The sequence below is a fragment of the Neovison vison genome, chromosome 2 (genome assembly GCF_020171115.1).
Source record: "Neovison vison isolate M4711 chromosome 2, ASM_NN_V1, whole genome shotgun sequence".
NCBI lineage: Eukaryota > Metazoa > Chordata > Mammalia > Carnivora > Mustelidae > Neogale > Neogale vison.
Window position 1 is genome coordinate 233,024,304 of NC_058092.1, and position 23,035 is coordinate 233,047,338.

General features: G+C 49.7%; 1 protein-coding gene across 1 annotated transcript; it reads right to left on the reverse strand.

Moving 5' to 3' along the window:
- Positions 1–12,326: 12,326 nt before the first annotated feature.
- NKX1-2 (NK1 homeobox 2) lies at positions 12,327–14,901 on the reverse strand. Its single transcript, XM_044236699.1, has 2 exons — positions 14,688–14,901; positions 12,327–13,060 (listed from the first exon to the last, which is right to left on the reverse strand). Exons 1-2 carry the CDS (start codon positions 14,899–14,901, stop codon positions 12,327–12,329), a joined length of 948 nt encoding a protein of 315 aa, XP_044092634.1.
- Between the last annotated feature and the right edge of the window lie 8,134 nt (positions 14,902–23,035).

Here is a 23,035-nt window from a genome sequence, read left to right on the forward strand (position 1 = left end):
CCATTCGGCCGGCCGCTCGCTGCGGACAAGACGAGGACCGAAAGGATGGAATGTCTGTTGGGCCTCGGGCTCGTGATGTTTCCAGGGTCCCAGTCGCGGGGTCTGGATGACCGGCTCGACCTCCAGCCCTGCGCTCCCGGCCGTGATCCCAGTCCCTTGCCACGCAGGGCCTTCTGGGGGACGCCCACCCAGATACATCCCAAACACAGCTGCGGGACCCCTCGAACTCTGCTACGCTTCTGTACCCACCCCTAGAAGTCATCACGGCAGCTGGAAAGCACTGCCGACCTCGTGGCTGTGGGTAGACCCTTAAATGACCGCGACACACCCGGTGTAATTTGTCTGTGGCGCCCTCCACAAGCCATAATTAAAACTCGGAACTCAAAATGGACAGTCCAGGACAATCTCGTATGAGAAGAGGAAGGGACCTGGACGTCATTTTGCCTCCACCGTTTTTGTTACATAATGGAAACCAGACAGAGAGGGAAGGCCACTTGCCCAGGGTTACTTCACTGGTGAGAGGCAGCCCAGCCCCGTGTGCCACTTCCCTTCTCAGTGCACAGTCCAAGACAGATGCTGGGACAAAGGACTGCACCACGTTTCCTTAGACCATAGTGGTCAGGGGCGCCTGGGTGGTGCAGTCGGGTAAGGCACCGACTCTTGATTTCGGCTGAGGTCATGATCTCTGGGTGGTGAGATAGAGCCTGGGTGCTCAGCAGGGAGTCCGCTTGAAATTTCTCCCTCTGTCCCTCCTCCCCCCTCCCGGGAGCGCTCTCTCCCTCTAAAATAAATAAATAAATCTAAGAGAGAAAGAGAGGAAAAGAAAGCATTGTGCCCAGTCAAGATCCCAGCTGGAAACAAATGGCACGCTCCAAATTTGAAAATCTGAGGTACATTTGTTAAAGGAATTATTTAAACATTGACTGGTGAACCACAAGGATGGAGAAGTAACCTGGAGTCAGTGCACCACTGTCAACCCTAGACTGGTTCCCAAAACCCAAAGAGAGGAAGAAAGAAGAGGCTATCTTCCTGAGCTGTGGTCATCAGTGACCCCACTGGGCGGGTGCCGAGGTGGTAAGCATCCCAGCCTCCCACCTCCTACCAGAGTGGTCCATGGGCTGAACACATCAGGAAGCCAGAGACCTTGGGAGTCCCTGTAAGGAAGTCTCTGCAGCTTACTCTCCAGGAACACAGACTCGACTCGGTGGGAAAGGCTGGAGAGTAGGTGGGATAGAGGGACACATGCAAGACATTCAACAACATAAGCAACTAAGATTAGTCTTAGCTGAGTAGACAGTAAAGTCAAAGCTGCAAGGTCAAGGGTCGAAATAGAGTGGGCCCAGAGGCAGAGCTGTAAACAGCAGAGCCCCTCTCTGCAGATGTCCAGAGCAAGACACCAAAAGGGATTCAGTCCTCCTTGGTTCCCCCACCCCAGACCAAGGTCCCTTACTCCAGCTGTTATGGCCACACGCTCTCTGGAGCTCCCTGAGAGCAGGTGAGAGCAGGACTTTGCCTTTTACTTCTTTGAAGTCTCTCCACAACCCTGAACACAGAGTGATTTTTTGGAAGTTAGGTCATTCTACCCAGCAGGTCAGAGAGGAATTGCTTCTCTACGCTCCTGTTCTACAAACCTGGGCAGGTATACCATGCCAAACCCGCTTTTGGATCTCTTACAGAGCCCAGGAATCCTCTCCTAGGCCTTGGCAAGTAGGGGCAGGTGTTTCTGAGTTCAGGAAGGGGCACATGACACCCAAGATCTGAGTGTAACATCAAAGTATGTTGCATTGCCTTTGGTCTCACAGACAAGATGCTCCTTAACAAAAAAGTTTCCATATGTAAGAAACTTCTGAGAATGTCTGGGTTTTATCTCTTCTCTCTTATCAGAAAAATGCAATAGGTACAAAGAACATGATAATATTTTATGGTTTCTCTACTACCAGGTAATTTTGCAGCATAATATGACCTTGGAGCCCTGGACTGGAAAGCGGCTTGTTTTCAGCCAAGAAAGAGCTGTTCTATTTGTAAGTTTTTACTTGTACAATCTAGAAATGTTTAAATAGAACATACTTTCCAAAGATTTTTGAGCTTCTACAGCTATTTGCAGATTCAAGTAATTAACTATTCAGGAGCCATAAATCTGGGAAATATGAAGACTGACTCAGTAGGGACACCTCAGTGACCCAGTAGTGTTAGGTGCATGCCTTTGGCTCATGCCATGATCCTGGGGTCCTGGGATCGAGCCCCATGTGGGTCTCCCTGCTCAGCTGAGAGCCTGCTTCTCCCTCTCCCTCTGCCTCTCTCCCCTACTCATGCTCTCTTTCTCTCTCTCTCAAATAAATAAATAAAATCTTTATTTTTAAAAAAAAAGACTGATCTTACAGCAGATACCCAACACCTAAATTAATTTCATTAGCTCACTCAATAAAGTCCTTTGTGTGCCTACATTTTTGGTTCTGCATTGAGTTTCGAATCAGGCAAGAACACATGCGTCACTTTAGTGAGAAAAGAGAAGTTCAGGAAGTGCTCTTTCAACAGGAGTGAACTGAAACTAATTACCTTGACCATCTAAAAAAACTAAAATTATACAAAAAGAGGAAAACATCTTTATTTTCTCTTATAGGCAACTCTCAATTATTCATTGACCAGAAAAATGATTTATGGATTCTACAGACCCCTGACTCTTCACTGCTCCCTTCATTGTCCAACTTGTTATGATTTGTTATTAGTACAGCTTACATATACTTGACCTTGACCTTGGGTTGATTGAAAAGGAAAAATCCAAGCTGACAGCCAAAGAGAAAGCCTCATGAAGCGACTCAGGAAATAAGTATTTGGTGATTTTTACCCAGCAGGAGAAATTTTCCTTCCCCCAGGTTCCATTCACCCTAAAAAGATATCTTCACACAAAAAACCTCGACAACGTACATGACTTGTCTCTCCTGCTGCTACTGCCCTGAGCCAGGGCAGACCTTTGCATCTGGAGGAGAGCAAACTTCTTTAAGACCAGAAGGGATCTGGCAGGAGCGAGGTAAGCAAAGTAGTAAGGGGAACTGCAGAGGAGTAGCGGGGAGAAGTTCTGGACTTAGTTCTGAACTGGGAACAATAGGCAGAGATGCAGAAATTTTGCAGTTTAAGTACTGATTCTGATAGGAGAGTCCACCTGCCAGAAATACTTACTTTCCCTCCCCAGCTGCTGAACTCCACTTAAGAAACCTAGCTGCGGGGCGCCTGGATGGCTCAGTTGATTATGTGACTGCCTTCAGCTCAGGTCATGATCCCAGAGTCCCAGAATCGAGTCCCGCATCGGGCTTCCAGCTCTGTGGGGAGTCTGCTTCTCCCTCTGAACTTCTCCCCTCTCATGCTCTCTCACTCTCTCTCTCTCAAATAAATAAGATCTTAAAAAAAAAAAAAGAAAGAAAAAGAAATCTAGCTTTATGGGGCACCAGGGTGGCCCAGCCAGTTGGGCATCTGACTAGTGGTTTCCGCTCAGGTCATGACCTTGGGGTTGTGGGATCAAGACCTGCATATGGCTGCACACTCATGGAGATTCTCTCTCTCTCTCCCTCTGCCCCTGCCCCTGCTTACATGCACACACTCGCTCTCTAAAATTAATTAAATACATATTAAAAAAAGAAAAGAAACCTAGCTGCAGCTCCTGTCCTTCACATGACACATTCCCTAGTGACGAAGGCCACAGGGCCACCCACCTGCTGTCCTTGTTTCACCGCCCTATACCTCTAGCTCTATCTATATCTTATCAGCCCACCGAGACTCCGAAGTTCCTGAAGGTTGAGCCTGTTTTGCAGGATCTTTACAACCTCCCAGAACGCATCTTCATGGTGCTTCGTAGGAATGATTGCTCGACACTGCATTCCTGGGGGCAGAGCCAGTGGCTGTTATGGGAGTATAATCCTGGGATTCTAAAAGCCCACGCTGCCCAAAGCCCTCCCCACTCTTATGCTGGTAAGCTGTTACTAGATTTAAGCCCTAGAAGCTGGGGTTGAAGAAAAGAGGTCACTTAGAACCATTATTGTCCATTAACACCTTGTCACTTATCTAAGTGCCGAAGGAATATCACTGGGTTTGGTAAGTTTATAAACTTAGTGCTGGAGAGAAAGAGGTGGACCAGTCAGTCCTTAGCATGGGTCATGAGTTCTCCATATCTCATGGAGACACAACTGGGTCCAGAAAGGGGAGACTCTGAGAGGGCCTTGGGCACTGGTCACAACAGCTGGAGGACACCTGTGTGCCTGGAAGGCTAAGTAGAGAGAGAATGGGAAATACCAGAAAGATGATGGAGGTCAGCCAGGCCAGTGCAGCTCATCTATCCAGAGGTGAAGCCTATTTCCATCAACTCGACGGCAAGTGTTTAAAGAGAGACTCAGCTCCTGAAGCTGAAAAGTCAGCTAATTCTCGATATGGAAACATAATAAATATGGTATTTTGGACATGTGCATTAGAGATGTAAGTACATGGTAGATTTTAGAGCTGAGGAGCTTTAGAAACCTAATCTAATACTTTTATTTTTTTTAAGTTTTTTATTTATTCATTTCACAGAGATCACGAGTAGGCAGAGAGGCAGGCAGAGAGAGGAGGAAGCAGGCTCCCCGCTGAGCAGAGAGCCCGATGTGAGGCTCGATCCCAGGACCCTGGGATCATGACCCGAGCCGAAGGCAGAGACTTTAACCCTCTGAGCCACCAGGCACCCTAATCTAATACTTTTATAGAGAAATCCAAGACTCCAAGGTAAAGGGTGGTACCACCCAGTGTTATAAGAAATAAGTAATGGAAGAGCAAAGGAATCAGGTATTCTACCCAACAAATTCCTTGCTTGAGACCATCAGAAGAAGGAATTTCAGGGGCACCTGGGTAGCTTAGTTGATCGAGTGTCTGACACTTGATTTCAGTTCTGGTCATGATCTCAGGGTGGTGATCGCGGGGTCCTGAGATCCAACCCCATGTCAGACTCTCCGCTCAGCAGGAGTCTGCTTGAGATCTCTCCCCCTCTCCCTCTGCCCCTCCCTGTTCTCTGAAATAAATACATACATACATACATACATACATCTTTAAAAAAAAAAAAGAAGGAATTTCAACTGAGCACAAAAAAGTTAAAGCAAAAATTTTTATAAACATTTTTCAAAAGATTTTATTTATAAAACAAAACAAAACAGGGGCTCTTGGGTGGGTCAGTGGGTTAAAGCCTCTGAGTTCGGCTCAGGTCATGATCCCAGGGTTCTGGGATCAAGCCCCCGCATCGGGCTCTCTGCTCCGTGGGAAGCCTGCTTTCTCCTCTCTCTCTCTGCCTGCCTCTCTGCCTACTTGTGATCTCTGCCTGTCAAATGAATAAACAAAATCTTTTAAAAAAAAAGATTTTATTTATCTAGAGAGAAAGAGAGAGCACAAGAAGGGGGAGGGTCAGCGGGAGAGGGAGAAGCAGACTTCACCCTGAGCAGGGAGCCCCGTCCTGGAACTCTTTGATCATGACCTAAGCCAAAGACAGATGCTTAATTGACTGAGCCACCCAGGTGCCCTACAAAAATTTAAGTAGGGAGTTTGCAGCCATTTGCATTGCTCATTAATTTAAAAAATAAGAGAAACCTCAAGTAATAGTTAAATATTTACATCCTTATCTATGAAGGCACTAAGAAACTCAGTGTATTTTGCAATGATTTTTTTTTTTATTGATTCCAGGAAGGCCAACTCTGAGTGCCAAAACTTGGATAACTTTTACTGGAAGCCAGACACTCCAGAAGTCCACCCTGACTCCGCTCCTTTGCTGGGGAGCCTGAGACCCCACAGCTCACTTACCCACCTCGTAAAAGGGGGTTGTCCTGAGGATCACAGACAAATGTGACGCTCTAAAACACCCAGCTGCCTCGAAGCTACCCAGCAGTTCAACCCGTGACAGCATTATTATTTTTATTTACAAACGTTATTATTTTTATCTAGAGCAAAAGGCTCTTTTGTAAGTCCTCATGATCACCCTCTGGCCTTGACTCTCCCATCCTCTACAGGTTCCTGCTGAAACCTAAGTAACTCGTGTATTGTCCTTTGAAAGCCAGAGAAGTTAAACAGGGAGCCGTGCAAGTGGGACCTGCTGGAGTAAATCTTGTTTAGAAAAGGCAACTCCGGCCCTACCCATGACCACCCTAGAGTTTTCTCATCGGCTCCTTGGAGTTTGGGAAGCACAGTCGGGCGGGATTGGCCTTCTTCTGGACCATAAACAAGCTCTGCTCACACTTTCCCATGTGTTTAATTTTCTAAAGGAAGCTTATGATAAACCCAGGGAGGGAGCCCAGTGCCCCACTGGGCAGGTTATTGAAAGACAGTCCCAGTTTTCTTGTTAATTTCCAAATGTGATATTTGAAGGAACTTTGGAAACCTTCCAATTGTGTGAAATATCTAGCTGTTTTTTGTTGTTGTTGTTTTTTTTAAATAAGTCTGTAGAACTACTTTTCTCTCTGACACTTTCTCCCCCAAACAACTTTTTTGTTTTGTAAATAGTTAACGCCTTTGCCTCATTTACGAATGAAAAGTACATCCCACGAAGGCTTCCTCCTCTGCCCCAAAGCGATGCAGTCGGTATCCCCCACCTTGGGCAACTCTTTATATTAGCTTCTTGTTAATCCTCCTAGGGATAGTTCGGACAAATAGAAGCAAATAGAAATGCATGCCATTATTTCGTCCACTTTCTAACACCTGAGAAAGCAGGTTACATGTACTCTTTGTACCTTGCCACTTAATATGACCTGGAGTTCCCTCCAGGTCTACACGGAGAGATGGCCCGCATTCATAGAGCAGCATTCATAGCCCCATTGCTAGACACTTGGATTATTTCCAATCTTTTGTTATTGCAAACAGTGTCACAAGGGATAACCTCCTCTCTGAAATTTCATAAAGGTGTTTCTGTAGGATAAAGTCCTAGAAGTGGGATTGCCAGGTCAAAGGACTGGCTCACATCTCCAATTTGAAGGCTAAGGCTCTAAATCCTGGTCGCAGAGGAGAGAGAATAAAGCAGGCTTCTCCCTGTGTGGTCCCTGGCCTGGTGCTGATCTGTAGCGGGGAGTACAGAAACTGAAAGCAGTTGGAAAACTTAGAGCAATCTCCCACTGCAACATCCACCTGCATTTTTCTAAAGAGTTCGTTTTATTGACCTTATCCACCTACGATGACTGGAGAGGAAAAAAATTACTTCCATTGCGAGGCAAAAGTCATGAACAACCTCTTTTTTAACGTGATGTTGACTCAGATTTGCTACCCAACTTCTGAAAAGTGTATGGAGAAACCATCCCCACACACCAAAGAACACAACAAAATTAGACAAACCAAAAGGTGCAAAGATATTTCAATCCTTTAATAGCAATTGAGTGAGTGCCGGCATATTCCAGGGTGAGAGGCAGACAATGACAGAACATAAAATGTAGTAGGGGCTAAGTCATATGGTGATTGGTCCCCTGCAGAAGGAGCTGGCCGCCCAGTCAAAGAGGAAGGTCTTAGGTATCATTCTTCTCTGCCAGGACACCAATCTTTATTTTATTTTTTAAAATATTTTATTTATTTATTCATTCATTCATCCATTCATTCATTTCAGAGAGAGCAAGCACAAGCCGGGAGGAGGGAGAGGGAAAGCAGACTCCATGCTGAGCCCAGAGCCTGATGCAGGCATTGATCTCCTGACCCCAAAGTCACGACCTGAGCTGAAATTGGGAGTCGGATGCTCAACTGACAGAACCACCCAGGCACCCCCAGGACACCAATCTTTTAAAAAAGTAGGAAGGGAGCCTAAGATGAAGTAGGGATGTGCAGGAAGAAAATGTTAGAAATTCACATTTATATTTTATAATCTTGTCCTTTCCAATGTATATTTGTATTTTGCATGTAAATAATCTCCTAACACTGTGGTATACATGCACAATTTGAGCAAATACATGTAGTGGGGATGCAGATTCATTATGTTTTATTCAAAAGATCAGAGATCAGAAAAGCTGGAAGACCACTCATGGCTCTGTGGCAGGACTGGAGGGGAGGGATCCAGTCTGCCTTGCTCACCATCATACTCCCAGGGACACAGGGCCTGACCCACAGCGAGCAAAGAAGGATTATGTGGGATCTGATACAGCTTTGAAAGTTAAGTCCCGGGACGCCTGGGTGGCTCAGTTGGTTGAGCAGCTGCCTTCGGCTCAGGTCATGATCCCAGCGTCCTGGGATCGAGTCCCATATCGGGCTCCTTGCTCGGCAGGGAGCCTGCTTCTGCCTCTGCCTGCCTCTCTGTCTGCCTGTGCTCGCTCACTCTCTCTCCCTCTATCTCTGACAAATAAATAAATAAAATCTTAAAAAAAAAAAAAAGAAAGAAAGTTAAGTCCCTGCTTCAATGGCCCAGTTGCTTCCATAGCTGGAGAACTATGGTTGCTAAGTAGTTAAGCATCCAAAGAGAAAGATCGGACAAAACACCCTATACCTGTCCTGCCCCGAAGTTGTCATTCAAATAGAGTATTTTTGCCTTCTGGAGTTGCAAGAAAAATTAGAAATCAGCTGGCAGATCCAATTACATGGGCTTATACTCCATAAAACTTGCTGCTGGGAAGAAATACATTTCTCTAGGCCACTGGAAGTAGTTCTACTTAAAATTATTTTGGGGGATGCCATGGCTCAGTGGGTTAATCAGCGGTCTCGGGTGTCCTGCCATCCAGCCCCTTGTCATCAGGCTCCCTGCCCAGCAAGGAGTCTGCTTGTCGCTCTCCCTCTGCCCTTCCCCCGATCCTGCTCTCTCTCTTGCTTTCTCTCTCTCCAATACATAAATAAAATCTTTTTAAAAATGATTTTGGAAAACCATGATGGAGCTAGCAAGTCTGTAAGGGGAAAAAAGCAATTATGACTCATCTCGAAAAAAACGAGTAACTCCGATTCTTTGATATCCTGCTAATACCATCACCTTCTGTGTTGATGATGTTCTGCCACACCCTGGGAGGGATAAATGCCTGGGGAGACCTTCGTAAACCATAAACCAGATCTGTAGAAAACAAGCCTGGCAAAGGCGGCATGAGTGGCTTATTTACTTCCAGCCCACATTCCAAATGACATCAGTATTCCTTCATACAAAAACAGCTGACAAGAAGGCCATGGCATTTTCTACACTCTGCTGCACTGAGTGCACAGCTGTCTGTATGGTAGGCTCTCCACTCACTCCCTTAAACACATGTGGCTCCTTGGCTACATGGTTCCAAGTGGGATCTACAATGGTCTTTTTTTTTTTTTTTTAGATTTTTAAAAAAAGATTTTATTTATTTATTTGACAGAGAGAGATCGCAAGTAGGCAGAAAGGCAGGCAGAGAGAGAGGAGGAAGCAGGCTCCCTGCTGAGCAGAGAGCCCGATGTAGGACTTGATCCCATGATCCTGAGATCATGACCTGAGCCGAAGGCAGAGGCTTAACCCACTGAGCCACCCAGGCACCCTTTTTTTTTTAAATTTTATTTATTTTTGAGAGCGAGAGAAAGAACTGGAGTAGGAGTGAGGAGGAGGGGCAGAGGGAGCAGCAGACTCCCCACTGAGCAGGGAATCTAATGAGGGCATCAGTCCCATGATCCTGGGATCATGACCTGGGCCAAGGGCAGACGCTTTAACTGACCGAGCTACCCAGGCATCCCTGCAATGGTCATTTTCAACATCGGAAATCTACGGCCAATGGACAGCCTAAACCTAAAAAGTTATTTACTAGGTTCTTTACGGGGTATTAAGAATTTGTAACATAAGTCTGGGAAGTTAATGTCCTAAAAATCTGGTACTTAGGTATTGATATAATTTGTAGCCACTAACAAAACTCTGTAAGGTACTTCACTTTTGGTATGAAAATGGCCCCGTGTGTTTGTATATACAGCCTGCTAGCACAGCCACTATGTGTATATCCAGCGTGGGTTTGGAAAACTGTCTAGCATGGCATGAGAAAGTCCTGTCAGGGTAGAAATACCCTTTATTTGTGGAGATTAACTGATGGGGGGAGGGAGACGGGTCTATACAAACTCAGACAATTATAAAATTAGTTAAAAACTGCTAACAGAGAACAAGAAATAGTTAAATGAGAAATCATTACAAAAAGGATTTATTAGACAAACACATCAATCGATTGAGTCTAAGGGTTTGGCCCGAAAGCCACTGGGTCTTTCAAAGCAGCAGAAGTTCAAAGTCACACCCCCGGAGCATTACTCTGCTACAACGTGTAGAAACCAGAAAGGTCAGGAATGACAGCATTCCATGCTAGCCCACAGACAGATAAGCCTTCCGCTGGAGTCTTCTGTGATGCTGGTACCTGAGAGATGAAACGTTCCCCACACCTTGCAGAAATTCAGCTTCTTGTTACAGATCTTGATTCTGAGCACCTGAACTGCCTGTTCATGACACACGGGATGTTGCTTTTCGAAAACCAATGAACAGTTATTAAGGGAGTGTTTCTCAGCAGGTAAAGTGAATCAAACATTCTCAACTACAGTAACTGCATTTTTAATCTCATCTGGCATCAACCGTCTTGTAGAAAGTTAAAATGCGCTGTTCGGGGACATTTTTCCTTAACATAGAAGGAAACGAGTAATGAGCACATCATATGCAGTTAAAGGATACCCATTCTCCAATCTTGTGAGCATCCTGTGAATATGAAGTTTTCATTTAATTTGGCAGAAGGGGAGATATTTTCTAACATTCCTGATAATAATAGAACTAGAGATCTCAAAATTATAGTATACGTGTTCATGACACCAAACTGGGTTTGCTTTATCAGCAGCAAACTTTGTGCGTTAAATTTAACTGTTAATGGTACAGGCTTTCAAAAAATAGCAAGCAGTATGGTATCTGTGTAGATATCAGCTGACCTCAAGTAACAAAGGTAAGAATGAAATAGACATGACCTGGTTGGGAACCTCGGGGTTTCTGAGATACAAATTCCAAACATACCACATAGAAAACTAAAGGCAGTATCCCAAACAAATCTGGCATGAAAAATTGACAGAATAATTAATTTTTCTAGGGACATAATCAAAGTAGTAGTTGGAACTAGTTCCATACACGAAGTTCCCACGGTTAAAATCTATTACGAGAATGTTTTTGCTTCCAGAGCCCTCCTCTAGCCCAGCAACTACTTCCTTCACACCTTTGACAACGTTTTGCATGTTGTGCCATCCTGGAGTCTCTCTGGAACAAGAATGGCTCTAGATGAAGCTCTAAAAATGTTGAGTTTGTGCCCTTAAGAAACAGTCCGACTTATGACTGCCATGTGTCCTGGGGGAGCTGTCCTCTCCCAACTCTGTTCTCTCTTTGGGAACCGAGGGAAATGCCAGGACAGACCAATGAGAGTATCGAATACTGCAAATCAGAACAGGAGGCCTCAGGCATAAACGTCAAGATTTTAGTTGAACCACTGGTCCCTTCATTATCATTTCTAAGCATGTGAGGCCATTGCCTGTTGGTTAAAGTTGGTCCCAAAATCCGCCGGACAGCTGAACTGCGCCTGCGTCAGCAGATGAGTCTAGCCACAAAGCCGTTGCATTTCCTGGCAGAAACTTCTGGTCTTCTCCGAAAAGTAGGATACCTATTCTCTCAGGAACAGCCTGTGGGGAGTGTGTTTGGAGCACGAATTGAGCTCAAGTCCCAATCTTAAAGGAAGATCTAAAAATGTGCAGTTTTGTGCATTTAAAAATAGTCCATTTCCAGCGGCCGTGTGTGCTCGAGGACCCCGCTTGTTCAGTATTCTGGAGGAATCGCTGGGTTTGGGCCAATAATCAAGTATGAAAAGAGAAACGATGTGCTCCGAAAGGGGGAAGCCGCTTACCCTCTGAGCGAGCTGAAAGGTTCGAAGACTCCATCCTAAGTGTGAGCAACCCGCGGGCAGGAAGCCTTGGCTTCCTAGCATCCCCATCCCCGCAGCCGAGTTAGCCCTGCTCTTGGCCCTGCTCGGGACTAACCCAGACTCTCAGGGGGAGCCCTGGAACAGAACTGAGCCTGACCGAAAGTGAAGAGCCAGTTCCAGAATCGGGAAGGCTGCGCACAGCGTTCGTCTCCGGACACTTTTACAGACCGCAGAACCTTGGCCCCCCTGTAGACCGCGTGGGTTCAGGGGGTCTTCGCGGCGGGCAGGGGCGCGGCTGGAGCGGGCAGGCAATCTCTCCCTGCCCTCTGGTGGCGCCTCCCGACAGCTGGAAAGCAAAGGGCGCGCAGACAGCCGCTCACCAAGAGGGGGCGGTCCCTGCGCGTCGGCGCCTTCGGTGGCAGGGGGAACCGCACCACCATGCCAATCACCCGTGAATCCCGACCAAGGGGGCCCCCCCGAGAAGCTCCGGGTTCATAGATGCGGAGCGTAGAAAGGGGTCAGGTAGGAGGGCCCGAGGAAGGACGCAAAGGGGCCCCCAGCGGCTGCGGCCGTAGGAGGGAAGGAGGAGGCGGCAGGAAAGAGGACGTTGGCCGCCGCGTAGGAGGGGAAAGTCTGGAAGGGCAGTGCGCCCGGGCCGGGGGGTCCCGGGCTACCCCCCGCGCCGCCGCCGCCGCCGCCCGCTCCAGCTGCCGTCCCGGGAGCCCCGGGTTGGGGCGCGCCGCTCCCCGCCTGTGCCGCACCGTCGGCGCCGGGGTTCTGCTTCTTCCACTTGGTCCTGCGATTCTGGAACCAGATTTTGACCTGCGTCTCAGTGAGGCTGAGCGACAGCGCGAGGTTCAGGCGCTCGCACACCGACAGGTAGCGCGTGGCCCGGAACTTGTTCTCCAAAGCCACCAGCTGCTCATAGGTGAAAGCGGTGCGCGCGCGCCTCGGTTTGGCACAGCGGGGCTCGGAGCGCCGGCGCCGGGGCCTCGGGGAGCCGGGCGATCCCGGGGATCCCGCGAGCCCACGGGTGCCCCGCTCCCCCGCCGCCAACGCCGCCGCCCGGGACTCGGGAGAGCGCGCCGGGTCCGCCTGCAAGCGTGCTGCCCGCTCCTGCGGCCGCCGCTGGCCCGCGTCCTCTGCTTCGTCCTCCTCCTCCTCCGCCTCCTCGGCCTCCGAACCCTCCAAGGGGGACGCAGTGCCCGCGCCGCGATCCGCAGCGTCTAGTGGAGAAGGGGAGGGTGATCAGAAGCCCGGAACGACCCAGCCCCTCCGGGTCGCCAGACCCCCTCTTCCTCTGCCCCAGAGTCCCTAGCTCTGTCCCTCTCTGGGATCTCGCCCCCCCCCCCATCATCCCGCGATCACACATCTCTCAAGCTCTTCCCAGGAGTTGGGGATTAGGGGTGCGGTGTCCTCTTGCCCTTTACTCATTTGCTATCTAGTTGACGTCCAAGAAATGAATTTTGAATGAATGAATGACAACCCCCATTAAGAAAATACAATGATCATATTGGACAGTATTGGGCGGGTAGGATCACCGTACATTGAGACATCGAGATGTCAAGCGCGTTTAAGGCTCTGTATCCCCAGTCCCTAGAAGCCTATTTTGGTCTGGAACTCCTAGCAATTAAAAAAGAAGTTATTAAGCCCCTTTCTCCCCCCCCCCTTTAAAGTGAAATTCCCTCTTTCCCATCTTCTCTCTCCTGCCGTGTTAATAGAGTTTCAGATTTGTGCGGGACTGGATCGATAGATGTCATCTATTAAAGGTAAGTTTTAATCGAACAATATTAGGATCAGACAGGGAAAGGGGGTTTGAAGTCGGTACCTGCAAGCTGCGGGCAGGAGATATGCAGGCGCCCGTAATAGAATATCGATCATCGCTGTGGGGGGAGGGGAGGGCGGCCCCTCCGAGGGGCGATCCGAACAATTACCAGGCGGACTACCTGGCCCAAGCACAGCCGCCAGAGGCGCCCCGAGCCCCCAGACAATCACTGCCAAATTTGGGAAGGAGAAGCGAGGGGCTGTGCCGCATCCCGCTTCTCTCGTATTTGCGCCCCTGACTCTGCGTCCCTCTGCGGAACCTCGTGCCCACGCTCGACCCCTCAAGGATCCTGCTGTCTTTTGTCCGTCCTTCCAGACACAAACTCTCCCAGACGCTGCCTCGGTGGCCGCCAGACTTAGGAGTAAGTGAAAACCTTTCGAGGAGGAAGGACCAAAGGCCTCCCATCACCCAGCCTCACCCCTGCTCCCGCCCCAGTCAGTGATTGGGTCTGGGGAGAGAGAGCAGAGCGCGTGGGCCAGCGGAATCTCGGCAGGTGTCTAGATGGTTGGAAGTGGGCCCTAGGTGCCTAAACCTGACCTCGCACTTCCTTCCAGACACGGACACATGAGTTAGCCTCACGTTCCTCATCCATAAAATAGGGGCAATATTCATCATATTGTCTACCTCGCGGGTTCCGAAGTTTTCCATGACTTTTATCTCTGGTCTAGGCCCTGGCACGTGGTGGGTGCATTATATGCCCGAGAAATGAATGAGCCTGGATAGCCGTTTAGCTTCCAGGGCGAGCAAAACAGAGCTGTGATGCTTAGTGGCTTGGCCGGTGAGCAGGGACGGGCTCTGGGAGGCAAATCCTTGACCGAGGATGCTGGGAGCCTCTTTTCTGCCTCAGTTTAGTTCCAACACAGAGAAAAGACAACACTTTACACCTCGTCCTGTGAGTCTGCTCCTTTGGTGAAGGCTCTCCTAACGGCCACTCACTCGGTCCCTGGTTGTCCATCCACCTCCCCACCTCCCTATGGCATCATCTGGGTTGGGGCTTTCCGGGACCCAGGGCCGCTTCGCATCCTTACCAGGGGTCTCCCGCTGCCGAGCTGAGTCCCCTAGGCCGGCGTCCTTCCCCGCTTCGGCCTCTGCCAAACTTTTCTTGGCTTCCCGGGAAGCAGGGCGCACGGCCGGGAGCGTAGCGCGGGTGAATTTCTGCGGATCCAGGATGTCCAGGACAGAGAAGGAGATCTTGTGGTGGGAGGGGGCCGCCTTGGCCCCGCCGTCCTGCCATGCCAGCATGCCCGCCGCCCGCGGGCCCCGCGGCGCGGGGTCCGGGATGGCAGCGCTCTAGCTAGCTTGCCTTCGGCTGTGGCTGGGCCGCAGCTCTCCAGCCAGTAGGAGGGTCGGGGCGGCCAAGTGGATCTGGGGAGGGGCACGCGGAGGCGGGGCTGGGAGAGAGCCGCTGGGGCGCTGCGCGGGGATTGGCACTTGCGCCGGCCAGACCCCCGCCACGTGCAGAGCTCGCTCGCAGCGGCCCCCAGACTGCCCGCACAGCGCTGGGGCAGCTCGCCTCGGCATCCGGGCGCCTGCGTGAGCCCGGTGCGCGCCCCCGTCCGCCCATACATCGCCGCCGGCTCAGCGCGCCTCTCCCACAGGGACTCCAGATGTGCGCGAGCGAGGGGTCGCGGACCATTCCATCCTGGGGATCCCCTCCCTCCCATATACACACTGACTTGGGCTTGCGTTTGTGACTTTTCCCTGGTGACTTTGATTGGGGATATCATTGAGGCCAACAATGATTACTTGAAGGCAACGCTGTGCACATCTCCTGCCCCGCGAGGGAATCACAGGGATGGTCTCAGACCTCCGTCACCTCAGACTTAAAAGCTCTAGTGTTCTCACGATTTACAGTTGACCAAGCCCCTTGGCTTGCGCGATCTCACTTGGTTCTCGGAGCATCCCTGTGTGGAAGGAGTGGCCTGGCAAGACTATCATCCCCATTTAAAGACAAGGAAATTGAGATTCCCAGATGAGAAGAGCATTGCTCAAAGTCACTGTTGACTGGGGACAGCGGCCGGATTGGAACCGAGCGGTCTTCTTGTCCCGGACCCCTTCCAGGATATCCTGCCATGTCAGAAATGGACGAGGGAAATTCTGCCCCTGAGTCCGAGGCTTTCCCTTCTGCCCGAGAATAGCAGGGGTTTGGGGGAGAGGTTCGAGCCCCCGCTAGGGTGTCCCACCGCTTTGGGAGCCTTGGCGGGTTGCGGGTTCAGAGCCAAGTGAGGGTGGCTGCGCCGCTCGAGGAGCCCCAAGCACAGCCCTGTGCCCTTCGGTCGTTCCTCAGAGCCAAGGATTCAATCATGTGCAACAGCCGGGGTCTCTAGGACCCAGGTTGGACTTTTTACCACCACCACCCCCAATCTACTTCTGGCCCCAAGAAGAAAAAAAAAGGTTAAAAGATGCTTGTCTGGTTTGAATTTAAGGTCAGGGAACAGAGATAATGGATCGGGCTCCCATCTGCCCCGCCAGGTCCCCTGGAATGATGAACATCAGTCCTTGGGGAAGCTTCCACAGCCAGACCCATCTTAACATTCCCTGTTCCTTTTGTCGCTTGGGGAGCAGTCTGTGAGCAGTGAGCAAATTCTGAGGCTTCTTCAAAAACCCCTCTGCCCAGAACCACTTCTAACTCTTGCTGTTTCTTTCTTCCCTGCCCCATGGGGCTTCCAAACAATGACTTGGCAATTAATATTGTCCAAGAAGGTAGCAGTAGGAAGAGGAGGAGAAAGTCGCTCATTAAAGTGCGGGGGTGGGTGGGGCGCTGTTAATCCCATCTGTTATTGAAGGGAAGACCCTCAGCGCCTGTTCCTTGTAGCTTTTCTCATTCAAACCTGTGGCCCCTCCTGGGGGCAGCCCCTGTATTCCCTGCGGACTTTAAAGCCCTGCCGAAATGCAAACCCACTCTGGTCTAAAGCCATGATGGATTGTGCTTTTACAGGAAAGCAGGAAGGGAGGTGCCCGGCTGGAGCCCCCTGGCCCACCTCCCCAGAGGGAATGCACACCCTGTGAAAACCAAAGAAGAGATGGTTCTGGAACTACATACACAGAGGCACCCAGGAACTTGGATTGCAAATCACAGAACCTTCCAGAACATAGGCCTAGGGTAATTTGCTTTCTGTTTTGAGGACTTTTTCTTACCCAGATCTCCTTTTTTTTTTTTTTAATTTAAGTTTCCTTTTCTTTTTCCTTCCCTCCCCATATTGAGCCCAGGTCCCTTTTACTTTTTGTCCCCACACACATTCATATTTCTTCCACATTTAGGTCTTCCCGGTAGAAATAGATCTCCCTAAGGCAGCTCCAGAAGGGATATTTGTGACCTCCACCAATGGGTCTTGTCTGTTCTGTTAGCAACCTTGCAGCCATTTTCCTGGGAAGTTGGGCTAGCCTTCCAGAGGCACCCTGTACCCAAACCAGAGAAACAAGGAGGGCGGCCAAGAGCAGCCCCAATCTGGGTCATTTTCATTTCACTGCATAAATTGCCTCGAACAATTTTTGTTTAAAAGATAGGAAGGGAGCCTGGGTGGCTCAGTGGGTTAAGCCCCTGCCTTCGGCTCAGGTCATGATCCCGGGGTCCTGGGATCGAGTCCCACATCAGGCTCTCAGGGAGCCTGTTTCCTCCTCTCTCTCTCTGCCTGCCTCTCTGCCTACTTGTGATCTCCCTCTGTCAAATAAATAAATAAAATCTTTAAAAAAAAAAAAAAGATAGGAATCACCTTTCCTTTGAGGTCTACGGGTGTTAGACATAGAAAAGGAGCAGCAAAGGGAGAAGCAACAAATCGGGGACAAAACCGAGTACAGAAAGGCCACGCTTTTTAAGACTCAACCTTTAAGAACTTCCTTTAGTTCTTTTTAATTGTTCTTGCCCATTACCCCCCCCCCATTTCTGATACGCATGCTCAGTGCAGCCCAGGTTACTGTGTGTGGCTTCTGGAAAGAGATGACGCAGAAGAAACATCAGAGTGTCTCCCATCAACACTGAAGGGATGGAAAATGCTTCCTCTGACTCACCCCACTTAGAAGTCCCCCACTCAACAACTAGGCAAAAATTACTCTCTTTGGTGAGGGGAGGTAGGGTGGGAGGGGGTTTAGGGAATCCTCTTTCTGGCCACCTGCTTTGTAAATAACCAGGAGCTAGGAGACCTTCCATAGGTACAGTCTGGCCCGTGTTCACTCACTAACATCCTCCCACGTGTATTTACACCCGAGGTGTTCCTATATAATAAATACATCCATATCCAGCAAGCCACCTTCCCTCTGTGCCTGGAGTTGATTTGTTTTTTCAACGTGGGCATTAAAATTCTGCCCGAGTGCTGTCTTTAAATTGCTTTGATGCTAGGTGGGTTCCAACCCTGACCTGTCCTGATGGCAAGCGATGGCTGTAACAAGCTCGGGATCAATATTCATAGCGGGTGTCCTGGGCTGATAACACTATCCAAGACAATGTTCACTATCGGTGCAGACAGCTGAGATATTGCGCCATTAGGGATGTTGTGTTAAATAACCTGATCCATTTCTGGGGCTATTTAATGAATTTCACAGTTTAGATAGTATCTTTAAGGAGAAGGCAAAGGCTATTCCGGAGGCACTGATGCAAATCGATGGTGCCAAGCTTCCCAAGCTATTCCACAAACAAAGTGGCCTATAATTCCAGCACAGCCTTGAAGAGCTGCTGCCCGAGACATGAACAGTGTGAATACGGAAAAAATGTGCTGTTTATGCAGAGGGAGACCAATATTATGAGCCGTGCCAAAGCACCTTGGATAAAATCTTATGTTTCTGAAGTAAAATAAGCAAATTCTCTAGGTAAAACCCTGCAGTCAGGGCCAGCCCCCTGAGTAGGACAGGGATGCCAAACAGACAGCTTCATAAGGCACAGCTTGGTGACAAAGGGAGAGAAGTCAACTGCAGGGAAAGTCCTGCGGGCAGCCTCAGCCAGCTTTCCCCAAGATGTATTTCAACTCAAAAATGGGTCTGCAAAATGGGAAGGGGGAAGGCGCTGGTTTGTAAAAGAAAGCTAGTGATCCTAGCAGAATCAGGTGTTAATGTTTACTTGACTCTACACCCCTGGTTGCCCCAGAGAGTTCATTTACAGTTAAAGGCTAGCCCTAGTTTCCCACCAGGGCTTTGAACTCCAGCAAGTATTCCTTTTAAAAACACACCTCTCGGAGGCTTTGATTTGTGAAAGCTCAGAAGGTAGCCTTCCCACCAAACCCCACTGCAGCCATAAGGGAAGTGGGTACTCAACACATTTTGCTTTAAGAAATCAGTATTTCTTCTTGGAAATTAACAGGTTAAAAAAAATCAAAAATTTTTAAGTCAACTTCTTTGTCTCAGAAATGTGGAGAAGGATCAAAGAAGGGGGTAAAGCAGCGATTATACTGATTAGTGGAATACATGTTAATTGCTTCTGATAATGACAATTAATATGACTAACAGCTGTTCTTTTTGAGGAACTTGCTCTGGGCCAGGTGCTTGGCCAAGCTTTTTGCTCCTTTTGGGTTATTTCATTCAATCCTCCCCCATAACCCAACAGAGCAGGCGCTGTGACTGTCCCAAAATTGCCGACAACCCCAGAGCTAGGAAGTGATGAAGCGAAGATCTGAATCTGAGCAGTGAGATGTCAGAACCTGCTTTGGGGAAAGTTCTGACCCAGGGAATCACATTCTGGCCCCAGGGTGAAATGTAATTATAGACATTTATCGAATGACTTTCCTTCAAAGTTACACAGAGAGCTGGGATGTGTAAGAGGACCTGCGGGAAAATAACTGAGCCCAGCACTGCCTTGGGGGTGGAGGGGGTACCGTGGTGCCTGTTTAAGGATCCGGCTCCAGGAGCTCTGATGTTCAGTGTTTTCTAATGTTTTAAGATATTCCTGGGAGGAACCCAAGACAGGGGAATTGCCCATGAACCAAATTGCTCCAGGCATCTAGGAAAGTAGAAACATGTAATTGGAAGAAGGAGAATGAAAGGGAAAACGCCAAGTGACAAGCCGAGGACATATGGGGAGAGAACTGGTGAGGGACAGGGCTGGCAGGAGCAGGGAGGGACAAGAGCATAGTCTGGGCTATTGTGGACTGTGAGCATGGAATGCCGTGTTAATACCCTTTCCAAGGGAGACACATCAAGCATAAAGACAAGGAAGCAAGGTGGGACTTTGCAAGCGTATGGTGCACCTGCTTCCTTGAATGCAGGTAAGTATGAGCCATCATTCGTAGGCAGTTTCCTGCAAGGCAGGAGTCAAAGCCCTCTGTTCCCCCCACCTGTGTCTAAATTTCATGCCTTCAGCGTCTTTTCCCTGGTCTCCCTGCCTCCAGCCTTGCCACCTCCAGGCTCTTCAGCTCGTGGGTGTGCAAACTCCAGCCCCCAGAGGGCCGGGCCTGGCCCAGAGGAGCACCATCAGCCAGAATGCTGGTGTTCAAGGACAAGAGCGTGCTGGGGCTCCACATGCTGGGGGCTGACCTCATAGGAATGCTGATCAGAGCGGCCGGGTCTGCACACTGCCCAGAAGTAGCCGGGAAGCCGGATTCGGATGTGGTAAGTCCAAAGTTTTAAATCCTGGCAACCGATCCCAAATGTTGAAGGAAAGAAAAAAATCCATCAGAAACATGTCTGTGGGGGCGCCTGGGTGGCTCGGTCAGTCAAGCATCCAACTCTTGGTTTCGGCTCAGGTTGTGATCTCAGGATCTTGGGATTGAGCCCATGTTGAGCTTCATGCTCAGTGGGGAGACTGCCTGAGGATGCTCTCTTTCTAACTCTGCCTCTGCCCCCTCTCTCTCTCTCTCTCAAATTAATAAGTCCTTAAAAACAAAACATGTCTGTGGGTCCCATGTCTGCTGCCTTCTCTGAGTTCATGGCAGGTGACCGCACCTGAATCACTGCTCGTGGCATTTCCATAGCTGCTGTGATCCATCCACAGGGGGAAGACAAAATGCCTTAAATTCGAATGTGAGTTTCTTTACCATCCAACCCCACTACCTGGGCAGCCCTGGTCCCTGCACCGAGCTGTTCCTTGCTAGATGAGTGTGGGTCTCCTGCCCAGGCACGCTGCCTTCTCAGAGACTCTGCCCTGCCCCCTGGGGCCTGGTGAGTAGGCAGTGGGCAGACTAGTGGGGGAGGGGAGAACTCCCAATCCTTGAGCGGACCCACTCTGAGCTCCCCAAAGCAGTCAGCTCAGCCAGGTGAGCTGGACGAGTCAGACCACAGGATTCTGATCCCAGGAGTCTAGCCAAGACCCACAGGCCTGTTTCCTGCCCGTGGTGGGTGCTTGAGCTCACTGGGCAAGAAATATAGAAATGGGGTGACTGTTGTGGGGCCACACGGGCACAGAAGTAATGAGGAAATAGAGACTCAGCAAGTGTTGGGGAGCAGAACACAACAGATGTGCAGAGCAAAGCGGGGAAGCTATGATAGGCACAGGCAGATGGGCCAGCACCAGTGGCTGCCCGAGATCCATTCTTCCAGAGACCAGCTGAGCGGCTGCTTCTGGGTTCCCAGTGAGCTTCTGGGCATCCTTGCGACCCTTCCGCCTCATTTTGATGCGAGCTATGGTTATTAGTCAGGGTTCTGCAGGGAGCCAGCACCAGTAGGCTGAATGGATATAGAGACACACAGAGAGAAATATATTGAGATATGGAGATTTTTAAAATCAGGAAGTGGTTCATGCAGTTATGAAGGCTGGCAAGTCCTAAGGCCTGTAGAATGTGTGTGTTGCTCTGGCAATGTTCTCTCCATCCCACACCTGCCAAGGAGCCTGCTTTCAGGTTCAAGTCTCCTACGTTCACATGCTCCCAGCCCTGCCCAGGCTGACCCGGGCACTTCTTCCCACAGGGCGCCCCGCCTTCCGGCCAGCCTTGGTAAACATTGCTTGCTTTTGCCTGATCAGGACCCTCAACCCTTTTCTGCCTTCAGGTGACCCCATCTCTCACTTCCTTTCCTGTGTGGGACTGCCACACAGGGCCCCACCTTGCCCTGGCCCTGGGGTGGGGGTGGGATCCTGCAGGACCGGTCCGGCTCTCTCACCTGCAACGCTGAGCTGGGGCTGCTCCATCTCAGTAGTAGTGCCTGAAAGAAGTCCTCTGCTAGTTTTTACTCCGGAGCTGCTGGTTCTAGTGCTTTCTGAGGTCTGGCTATCCAATTTTTTTTTTAAAGATTTTATTTATGTATTTGACAGAGAGAGATCACAAGTAGGCAGAGAGGCAGGCAGAGAGAGAGGAGGGGAAGCAGGCTCCCTGCTGAGCAAAGAACCCGATGCGGGGCTCGATCCCAGGACCCTGGGATCATGACCTGAGCCGAAGGTGGAGGCTTTAACCCACTGAGCCACCCAGGTGCCCCAACCACATTTTTAAAAATTCTATAAATCATCTTACAGCCTTCCCAATGCTTGTCATGTCCCTTCCCCTTTTGGAATTCAGTTAGTTGGGGCCCAGGAATGCCGATTGGCACAGCCTTTATCATACTGTATGGGGTAGAGACTGTCCGGTCCTTGGTCTTTCCTAAAGTCGGAACCCACACTGGGGTGCCTGGGTAGCTCCGTCGGTTGAGTGTCTGACTCTTGAATTAGGCTCGGGTCATGATCTCAGGGTCATGGGGTCGAGCCCTGTGTTGGGCCCTGCATTTAGCAGAGAGTCTGCTTGAGATTCTCCCTCTCCCTCTGCCCCTGCCCCCACTCTCACTCTCTGAAATAAATAAATAAGTCTTTAAAAAAAAAAAAAAAGATTGGGGGCCCACATAGCATTTGTCTCTGTGCCCATTAACACCCTGGCATTGGCCAATTGAAGTTTCCAAAGGAATAAATGATGACCCAATAGCATAAACCCTGAGTAAGAGGGATTGGAAACCCCATGCTGTAAGAGCTGGTATGGGCTCAGCTGAAAATAACAATATGATTCAGAAGTGTTCAGATAGGCATAGGGGTTCATAATGGGTCTTGCTTCCTTAGGGGAAATCCCATGCATTTGTGGAACGACTTGGATGCTTTTAAGGAGGCCGTGTACACTGGACAACCACGCCTTTCACAGAAGAAAACAGTCGTGGTAGAAGGGATGGGAGAAAGGAGATTACTTCGTCTCTCTCAGCCAGCTTGGGGCGAACAGTGACTGCACTCCCCCAGCGAAGGCCACAGGTGCCCCGGCCGCAGGTCTGAGGGGTGGGGGTGGGTAAAGCTCCCAATGATAAGTACAAGTTCTTTGCTGCTTTCCCTTACTCCTGCCCACACCTTTGGCAGTAATCTCTTCCAACGAAGGACCTCATGTGAGTGTGCCGATGGTCTGATGCCAAGTCCTCATAATTCAGCGTACTTATGTAAAACTGCTAACTCCCCACTCGTGTAACCAAGGAGCAGGCGGCTTCTTGGCCAAAGGGCATCATTGCCGCCTGG